The sequence below is a fragment of the Saccoglossus kowalevskii genome, chromosome 18 (genome assembly GCF_978046115.1).
Source record: "Saccoglossus kowalevskii chromosome 18, keSacKowa6.1, whole genome shotgun sequence".
Taxonomy (NCBI): domain Eukaryota; kingdom Metazoa; phylum Hemichordata; class Enteropneusta; family Harrimaniidae; genus Saccoglossus; species Saccoglossus kowalevskii.
The window spans coordinates 25,027,708-25,038,713 of NC_140658.1; the positions used below are offsets into that span (position 1 = coordinate 25,027,708).

Here is an 11,006-nt window from a genome sequence, read left to right on the forward strand (position 1 = left end):
TAGAGAAATACTACCAAGACTAGTTTTGTATCAGATTATAGTGTTGATAAGTTGGGTTCCATTAATAATGAATAACATAAAAGAAGGTTCCCTCATTCTTCCTGGGTGTCACCCCTACTGAAATAATGGAACATCCAGTTTGGTGGGGCATGTGATGTGCATCTTGAACATTGGTTATTCGACTTTAGTCGGCAGTATACTATATCATCGTCATCACTCATAATACATCCACGTATACCTTGAGTGTAACAACAAAACCCACTCAACCTCTACCACAGCTAACTTGATCCTGCTATTCACGTTGACCAAATAGAAACTAGATTATCATGGCAGAACTGGATCCCGATATGTACCCGAGCATGGACGATATGTGGCGTACTGCTATTAAAGCCGAGAAACACGATGACCCACCGAGTGCAAAGACAGTCTCGATTGTATTGCTGTATTTAGTAGTACTATTATTTGGCATCGCAGGTAAGTTGGATACGCAACTCACTATGTGTTTATTTTATATGGTACATGTATTATAGTGCAATTAATGTTAGGATTCAAATTGTAAATATCGGATTGGTCTGTTTTGAAACCAAAAAATACCATAGTCTTGGAGTTGCTCACGCTGCAAGTTATGGTTGTTGAATTGTTAACTGCTCAAATAATGCGTAAATGCTGTCTATGTTTATACAGACTATGGTATCGCTAATAGTTTTATATGTTGTAGAAGCTTTTAATGTGTGGCAACGTGTAAAACAATATAATGCAACGCCGCTGAGGTATAAGTACACACGTACATACATATAGCGTTGTATTACAGTGAACACTGAAAGAGACAAACTCGGAAGCTGCGAAACGTTGGTGTCGGGTCTGTGTTACAGCTGTTATTTAGGATGTTATGTGCCGTTTGCTCATTCACGTTATATCGACGACGTATGTGCGCATATAGGATCTTAACTTAAGACTGTATTATAAATAGAAGTATCATGCACATACCTGCACCAGACGTAACAGACAGATCGATGCGAGGCAGTTTACAACAAAAGCGCTTAACTCGGTACTATATACAACTGATACACTCCGCAAATTAAATTACGAAAATAATGGGAGCCCCTGTAATTAAGGTTCCCGTAAAATACATAAAATAAAATAAAATAAAAGTCACATACATTCTCCGCTCGCATGTATATATGTCTATTTGAGTTGTTCATAATAATGTTTTATTCATTGTAATGCCACAAGCATCTCTCTTGCATGATAGTTGTTTGGGCATTTTACAGCTTTCACACACATAACTGCTCTGCCCCTAGGGCTGTGAAACTGTTAATGTGTCTACGGGAGATTTAGGAGAATCCTTTTATTTATACGCACATTAGAAACTTGTCATTTGCTAGGCATGATACTCGGAGCTTTTGAACTGATATCCGGCACACCTTTTGATATTTTATAGACAGTGGCACTGCCAGCGTTTTCTCGTAAATTGGAAAAAGCATTTAATGCAAGCGCACAAAAGCAGTTGTTGTTGACGTCTGTCACCACCATCTAAGAATGAGAAGTGCGCATGCGTTTTTATCCATATTAATGGTTGTCCATCGTTGCATTGTATTTCATATAAAAGATCTAATATATTTCGGTAATGTGGTGATTAATAAACATAATGTGATGTTTCAAAAAAAGCAGATGGAAAACCGTTCTGCATAGAGACGTATTCATCCTTTTTCACAGTTTGCCTCTTCCAGCTGCCGTAATCCCAGTTTATCCCATATTACGCGTAAAATTAACTAAAGCTTCAGGTGAGTGTATAAATAGCTACTGAAACGGTATAACGGTATTACCGTATATGAATATAACATTAACTTACCAGTTTGAACATTGTTTTACACTTTAAAATGCTTTGAGTTTAATGGCTACTAGGCTGAGGAGGTGAGATACAACTTGCATACGTACAAAATGCGAACCCAAAGCCACGTTTTTATTACTATAAACATGTGACATGTTAACAATGTGAAAAAAGGATTGAAATCTGAAAGAAGATCTGAAAGCATTAATGTGCGAATATGTTACTGAAGTATATTTTGCGACTCTCTCAGCCGGGTCTCAGTGGCAACGGCTTTTTCGGTGTGAATCGGTGATTACGTATGTAGGATGCACGCCATGGCAGAACTTGGAGGTAGTTTATTGACACAAGCATACCCGAAGATTTGCAAACTTACTAGCATTTATCTGCTTCGTGTGTTCAGAGTAATATTTCTCGGTATTTTGCCTTTTTCAAGCATTTATCGAACTATTTCGTCGATAGTGTATTACGTATGGTCATTATGTAGTTTTTGTGGATATTGCGTTTGAAAACATGTACGCAAAACTAAGCTATTGTAGTCATTTAATGTTTAGTAGATATTTTCATTGAACCTAAATGTTATTTATCTATAATTTCAGAACACATGAGCACAATCGACTATTTAATTTCTTTGTTTAGCAATGCAGAAAATAACGTGGAATCGGCGCTAAGGACGATTTCATCACGGTTATTAAAAGACCATTGCCAGGGAAGGATTGAGACTGTAAACAGGGGGTAGCGTGAACCGGAGATCGGAGTCGTGACATCAGATAAGTACAAAAGTTGTATCTGGGCGTTGGCCCAACGGCCAAGCCCAGAGAGCAAACAAGTGGACTAGGTCCGGTGTGTCTCCCTGAGTCTATCTCTGTCTCTCAAGTAACATGTCTTTTTATAAGCTAAATCACGTGATCCAAATTGAACACCTTTTATGATAGGAAAGTGATTCAATACACCCGCATAAGTTTCCCGAAATACATTGAATAAAAATACAAAAGTGATTTTAGCACCTCCACATCGTGAGTAAATTTGTCGCAGGTGATAATGTTTTCGAATTGTATTATTACAAGTGGTGTCATACACTGTCAGCTGCCCATATAACACATACTTGCTAAAAGCGACACGGATATTGTTTTAGAGACCACGCTTGTAGATAGCAATGTGAAGATACGCTTGATATTGTTTCAATACAAGCGCCACCCGTGGGCATCCTGACCAAGTCCATGACGGGTGTCCGTACAAGCGATATGACACCATGGTCTCATACACAATACAAGTTTTAATCATCTCATAAATAATTGCACATTAGATATCGTTACCAATGACGTTGGGAGACTATTTGAACGTTTATATATTCATTGAAAGTTACAATTGACAATCGAAAAATTAATTAAGTTGTTTGAGATAATAATTGAAATTGTGTAACTGATATGCAGCATTTTTAGTGTTACATGTGTATAGTATTAACGCAGTTATCAGTGAAATTGAAAACATACTGCACATATAATATCATTTCACCAATTGTAATCGACATAATTTTATCGTCGTTGGTGCAGATACTTATTTTAATGTATAGACCACCCACGATAGTAATGTAGAAGTAGATTTATAATTATTTATCTTACATTGCAAATTATACATACATGCAAGCAATAAATAAATGTTGTTTCCGCTTTAGTTACTAGTTTAAGAGCACTCTAGCAACAACTTGTTTCTAATTGTTCATTATAATCCAGACAATATGCTTTATGCAGGAATCGATCATATTGTGTTTTCCGAACATGTAGACGTCTCTCTGGTGTGTACATGGCTTTTAAAATGAAAACGCAATTGTAGAATACTGTTAATTCTCTGTTACAATAATTAAGTGAATTGTGACCCCAATTGGGAATAATTAAACAACTTCGCAAAGATGCTTACTAAGGATACAACGACTTTGCTCCAGTCATGTATATTGTATTTATTGCTCGGTATTTTTTTCAACTTATTCCGCGTATGTGTTGTATGCCTACGTATGCCTTCTATCGCTTCCATACTTGGGATTTGTAGTGAAACAGTGTCTAATCATAATCCCGTAACAGTTACTCGTGGGTTGATGTCAGCAGAAACGAGAAATTACCTACTTTGGTGGTAAACGCGAGCTTCTGTGGCGATTCTGTCTATTCGTGATACTTTCTCCATTTACAACCGATTATTATAAGTGAATTAATAATAACACTGATAATAAACACATCTTCTAGTGGCGCTTGCAATGAAAACAAGTTCGACGGGATATGACGTCAAACTACGTGATATGTATTTTTCAATCTGTATAATCGTCATTGCGAAGATACGCATGTTATACAAATGATAAGATACATAATTGGACGTGTGCCTACTTATGCTTTTAAAATAACCGGTACGAAGAGAGATATTCCCTCACCGCATGTTAATAATATACCTAGCCTTACATAGAAACTGTACGTGATACGTAAAATCATATGCTGACATGCCGAACAGAATAAGATTTCCATAATTAGAACAAATTACACTTCCATGTCATTATTAGCAATGCTGTTGTAGCGAGCGAGTTTCTTACCGCCGATTTTTTCCATTTTAGTACATTTCTGTCTTCTCCGTCATGTACATTGATACTTTCCTTAGATGAGACACGTTTTAAATAAATTTATATCTGGGAGAAAATGACTACATTCACCAGTAATCTGAGAATGACGAATAGACTTATATATATAAACACTATATGAGACAGCAATGCGTAAAACTTTTTGCTGTAGAGTGTATAAATACATACACCTTTTTGTAAACATAGTTTTCAGCAGTGGCTTACTGTTTGAAACTTGTGTATTGCTAAGCAAATGAATCTTAATTCCCACATGACACTTACAGAGACTGTGATATTGATAGGTTCAATGATGTTAACGTTTTAGACCACATGCTTGACATTGTGCTAAAGTTGATAGGCATGACCAGTGAGGTATAAAATTGCACAAGTACATATATAAGTCAACCGGTTTAATTATAGATTGATCTACATTTCCCATTGCCGGTTTCAGTAATTTCCATCAATTTTGAAGTGGAAAAATGTCTGAAAAGTGAGACATTAAATTTATCGAATGCTATTAGTCATCTAATACCTAATCAGAATCGCAGGCATATATCACTTGTATGTTTCCATTATACTCGTAACTTAACTAAAATAAAGGCAGTTTTTCTATGCTAGATTAATTACTGCGTTTCCTCGTTCGTGCGTGCAACACTTTGTGGACAATGAAGACACTTACAAATGAATAGAAAAAATGAGCATTAACTTCAATTTAACCAAAGACACTACAAAATAGGTCAGACTACTTCGACAAACATGAAAGATGAATGTGCCATGCGACAACCACTATATCAAAGATTATTTAGTCGTTTTTGCTGTATCAAATAAGTGTCCAACAAACTGTACAATTTTTGTTATTTTCGTTGACTTGCATCGAGTTATAAATACGATGTACCAAATTTGTTTGAAACTTACTAGTGTATGTCCTGCTGCCAGCATTCTGTTGCTTGGGGAAGTTACTTGTTTCAAAATACACCCATCGATAAACGTAATCAATATTTTCTCTAATTGTGTCAATTTGAGACATTTGTCTGGGAATAGTCGACCCTTATTCTGTACATTGAACGTTCGAAATCTCAACAGACATCACATCAAAGAAAATGCCGAAGTTACCTGCTACTGTATTATCTAATGTCTTCGATTTAACAATCAATATTCCACGAGCGTGATATGCATATTGTCACTTACATGCTATATTATCGTTTATTTAAATATTTAAATTAAAAAGTATCGTATAATCCCATGTTTACAAACTACTGCTGGACAGAAGTCGCCATTGTCCGCCAAATTTGCGACCATAAGTTGTATCCGATGTATATGTATAATGTCGGTATCGATGACAACGTCATTAACGATATTGATTTCCAATTCTCTGAGGCAACATATCCATATGTGTGTGTTCACACGACTGATTTATCGTATTGAAAATGTAAAATTAATGAGCAGGTCCATCCGTCACTTATTCGTTACTGTGCACCTAATATAATAAATGGAGAACATTTTGTTCTTATATAAAATCAAATATATGTCAACAATTAATTATATTAAAATCTAACAGATGCTGGATATAATACAAAGTAATGCAACGTCTATGTACGTGATGAAATATTTTCTAAATATTAGTTTTCCGCTTCGGAATATATATCTGAAGCAGAACCACTCATAAACTCGCAGCAATGTATGCAAGCACAAATGCACAGTAAAGTGTGGATTCTGAAAAATTTCTTTGCGAAGTTAATTCAAAGATACTTTCATGAATGTACCTGATTGGTTACAAACCCTATACCCTGACAGTCTGGCCAATAAGAGAGCAGCTTCTTTGTGTTTTCGACGTACGTTTTCGAAGTTCTGCATTATTTATACACTTCAACTCAAGTGGCGTTTTCACTACTATTATTTATTTAGACATTCAATTCACTTCATGTTGAAATAGATAGGAAACGACCTTTGAATGTAGAGAGGCAATAGCATCAGTATAGACTCATATATTAACGTTACCAGAGATACAATTTCACATGAATCGATATGATGCAATACAAGATCAAGAAGTAGTGAAACGTGTACTTTTAGAAATATCACTGAACAAATGTGGAATGCATCGCAAAAATTTAAATAAACAATAACTTCTTTAGCTAATGTATCGATGTATTGATACGAAGGTGAACTCTTAATACTATTTGTTTCAGGCAATGCATTGGTGACAGCGGTGGTGGCAGTAAATGAACACATGCGAAGTGTAACCAATATGTTCATTGCACAAATTGCTCTTGGTGACATCATAATGCTGCTCCTGGCCATGCCGTTTGACATCATCAGTAAACACGTGTATGAAGTAAGTTATTTAATGAAACCTATTACGACAATATACGAGATATGAATACTGCGATTTTGAGATGTTGTACACACATTAGAACACTACACATAGTGTAAGCATCAGTTCCCGCAGTAGATAAACCTCGGCTAGTGGTTTCGGCATCTCCACTATCGTACAAAGTTCTTGATACCCAGAGACTTATCGTTTAACCCAGAAGTTTACGTATATATTTGTGGTTACAGGATTGGAGTTTTGGTACTGTATTGTGTAGGAGTATGTCGTTTTTTAAGGACTATTCGTTAACTATCACTATATTAACGCTAACAGTCATGAGTATTGATAGGTAAGTATTTAAAATAATTATGAAAATTGTTCGTTGGTTAGATAATTGATAAACATTATGCATTCTTGCTCATAAGAGCTACCACTGTGCATCAATAGATCATCAAAAAATATATGTAAATGTACGTAACCATGGTAATTGAAACAGTGGACCTGATAATGGGAACGAATGGAATACTATTTTAAGGGGAAAACAGGCGTCGTGGCCCCTTCCGCCTCAACGAGATCTCGAGAGGGCATTTTCCGTTTAAGGATATTAAATGTGGAACTTCAAATCACTTTTGTGAATCATTGACATTTTTTTCTAACTTTTTAAAATCGGTTTTTGCAGGTGTTTTATACTATCCCGTGAACTCAGAACATACAGCATTCGGACCATGAAGATGTTTTTCATTGTAGCAATCATCCTTCAATTGCTCTCCGTGTCTGCTGCCATCCCAGCGACCATTTTCAGCGGTGTCTGGCGTGAATCTACGCATACCCATTCAAATGACAGCGCCGCAAATGCGTCAATTCGTGTTTGTAAACTTAATGACGGCTCGCCAAATTTGTTGCGGGTTTCTCTCTCGCGTGTTCTACTATTATATGTTCTACCACTAGTAATTATCAGTGTTTCGTTTACAAAGATCAACGCGTTTCTCAGATCAACGGAGGCCCAGGTGTTGCTATCTGAAAATAAAAAGATCGTGTCTGCTTGTAAGAGGGCGCTCCACTTACTCATTACTCTGGTGGGATTATATACTGCTCTGCTACTCCCAACTGTCATGGACATAATAGTGTCATTTTTTATTAGAGGTGGTTCGTTATATGACAATAAGTGGTATTCTCTGTACGAATTCCTTGTAGATACTACATTGTATGCGATATGTGTATATAAACCGGTCGTTTATTCCATCATGAGCGCGAACTTTCGACGTGGGTTCCGTGAGCTGACTTGCTGTTCATCGCACAACTTAGGGAAAAGCAGGATCGAGTGCAACGATGACGAGTCAACTTTGGACACCAATGAAATATGGTTCAACAGTGATGGCAGCGAAAGCAGTGTACAACACGATGTAGGAGACAGAGTGTAATCTCAGTTGGATTCTAAAATTGAATTCAAAAGGATAAATAAATGTCATCAGAATGTGTTAACTGTGTGTCGGGGGACTCACGTACTGAGATGGTATAACGTATAGTTTGGGTGCGATGCAGTAATATAAGTTGTTGGCATCTGATTTCAAACCTTCTTTCAATAGCATACTTACCTACAACGTCTTTTTGATGTACATGTGCGAGCAGTTGTTTCATATTACCCAATACTTGAGGACCGGCACTTCACATAACCAAACTAGACAGCACTAGGAGAAAATGTGAACTTATACCAGATTTATTCTACTTAAATATGCATGTCATCCATCATAGTCACAATTTATTAGGACTTATCAATACGTAGTTCCGACCGGAAACAAGTATGGTAGCATTGTAGCACCTTGTAGCATTGATTTTAAATTGACTTTAAAGTGCCTGTGAAATGCCCACGCACACGTTTCCCATTTTAGATCTGTGTTCCACCGAAATAGACAGTTATTGTTTTTTTGTTGAAAATGATTACTTGTTTCCAAGTAAATTTGAGATATTTCTAGTGCTGTAGCCATGCCAAAATATATGAAACGGTCGACTGTTTCCGGATTTCCGACTCTCGCCGAAGTTAAATGCGCCATCTACTGCACAATTTGAGAGGGATTCATACTTTTGTGCCGTACTTTATAACACTCCGTCATTCAACATACTTTTAAACGATATACATGCTTCGGTCGATTTTTGTCAATTTTTTTAAATATTGATTTTTCTAAAGACGTAGCAATAACTGTGATAGTGACACAAAATGAAGCATCGGACATACAAGAAATTACGCAGGACTTACACACTGCTAATTCTTTTTATTTTCACAGGCTAAAAATTTCTGAATTGTTCGGTGACTGGTGTTGAATGTTGAATTCACACCTCTGTAACCTTTACTTACTTTACTTCGAGCGCGCAGTGAAAAAGTATCAATACCAATACAATATTCGAAACTAGCGAATGTTAAATGTCCTTGATTTTTGAAAAGTATAAAGTAAATATGAAGGTGCAATGTTAAATTCACGAGTAAGTGCATATAATTATAATATCCATAGGAAATGGAATTGTCCGCGAATGTTGACATAAAACGCTCTAAAGCGAACGAGACATTATCTACTGATGACATCGCGGGTTTTAAACTCAAACCACTTGAATAATAAAAAGTTAACTGTACATGGCACAGGATTTGCTCATTCTACTCGAATCATCTGACATCACTTCATGCATTCCACGGGGTACAAACAGTTTGCATTTTCTGATTTGAGTAAATGTGTATTTGTCACTTATTTGTTTTGTTTCTTTCGAATTGTCAAAATTCTTTTGAATGCAGATTTACATATTATTTGGTTATGTTATTCCAACTTCATCACTACAGCAAATAAAAATGTAACCACACAAATAAATTGCGATCGATGGCAATGTGGAAATCTTATGATGTTCCATCCTATGAAAAGCATTTAATTAAATCTTATCCTGACAGCCCTATATACGTTTACATTGAATCGACTTGATAAGGATTAAAATTCGAGATTATAAATTCAAATCACGTTTTCAAATTAGAAAAGCAGTAATTGCTCTTGCAAAAAAAACATTGTCCTCATCAAGTTGATATATAAATATGGACATTTTATTGGATTCAGTCTGAAAGAAAAGCCTCATCAAGGAAACGTTTGCCATAATAGCTAATAGCTATAAGTGTTGCAGACAATAATGGTTGGCAGTTATGTAGTTTTAAAGAAATCAATAACTGCAATGAATAATATACTCCTGTGTTGTGATACAGAGATTTACGTTTATTTTATTAAATGAAGTCGCATAATTGAAATATAATGAGAGTCGACGGTGTTTGAGTACTAGTAAACTATAATGATCTTTTCATTTGACAAGTAACTCCGCTGCCTCTGATGAATAGTTGTTTCATGCAGAGAGACAAGCCATCATTGTTTACTTGGCCCTCACATATTTGCTCAATGGTTATCGTAATTTTCAATACTTAACTGCCATGATAACTGCATATAATTTCTGATAAGTTGTTGTTGAATCTGTCTTCGAACGACACAGATATCTGTATATTTGTTGTGAACTGAAAAAACAGCCTCGGATAACACGAAAAACAAACAGCCTAAACAACAATAATTAAATTATGTACGTAAAACCGACCATCGTCTTTATTCATTCCTTGTTTTTTTGTTTTCTTCACATGGATGAACAAACATGGGTAAAGTCAACTAATGATTGCCAAATATATACATTCAATACATGTAACAAAGCATACGCTAGTGCAGCTACCGTACTCATTCAGCGTGCAATGCCAGTATATTTCGGTACATTAGTACATCGTATAATAAAACAATTGTTTCCTCTCTGCCTCATCGAAGTTACCGGTACGTTGATTCAGCATCCAAGTAGATTAATTCTGATAAGATTGTAAGTAGTCACTGGGACAGCTCATCTGTACAGTTCAGTAAACACAAAATTATACTCGTGATGGAACTTGCTGTGAGTAAAAAGTTATTATTTTGTATCATTAATGGCGCACATGGTGCTATGATGTTTTTTTTTTGCGATTGATGATGTTGCTGTTTGGGCCCGTAAGCATTTTCAGTTGATTGAAGGTCGGAAGTCGATTTGATGATGTGATGGACGTTGCTCAGGATATTCTCACGCTGTTGTTCTACAAATACGATGGCGTAATTACATTTGCTCTGCACTTGTTCGTGATCTGTCGTGTTCCCAGTAATCATGTATATAGGCCGAATATCATCAGAAAAGTTTATCCATTCATGTAACTGGTTCACTGTTGTGTTGCTGGAATGAAC

The 11,006-nt window shown here is 36.1% G+C and overlaps 1 protein-coding gene across 1 annotated transcript; it reads left to right on the plus strand.

Moving 5' to 3' along the window:
* Nucleotides 1-326: 326 nt before the first annotated feature.
* LOC102802632 (bombesin receptor subtype-3-like) lies at nt 327-8,156 on the plus strand. The gene is made up of 4 exons (XM_085493033.1): nt 327-474; nt 6,614-6,759; nt 6,984-7,084; nt 7,415-8,156. The coding sequence occupies exons 1-4, from the start codon at nt 327-329 to the stop codon at nt 8,154-8,156; spliced, it is 1,137 nt and encodes a 378-aa protein (XP_085349159.1).
* The last annotated feature ends 2,850 nt before the right edge of the window (nt 8,157-11,006 follow it).

What these genes read in the sequence shown, in the direction of transcription:
- LOC102802632 (XM_085493033.1), top strand. Translation starts at nt 327, where the DNA reads ATGGCAGAACTGGATCCCGATATGTACCCGAGCATGGACGATATGTGG. An exon ending in TCAGTAAACACGTGTATGAA is followed by an intron (nt 6,760 to 6,983) that starts GTAAGTTATTTA and finishes TTGTGGTTACAG; the next exon opens with GATTGGAGTTTTGGTACTGT. An exon ending in ACAGTCATGAGTATTGATAG is followed by an intron (nt 7,085 to 7,414) that starts GTAAGTATTTAA and finishes CGGTTTTTGCAG; the next exon opens with GTGTTTTATACTATCCCGTG.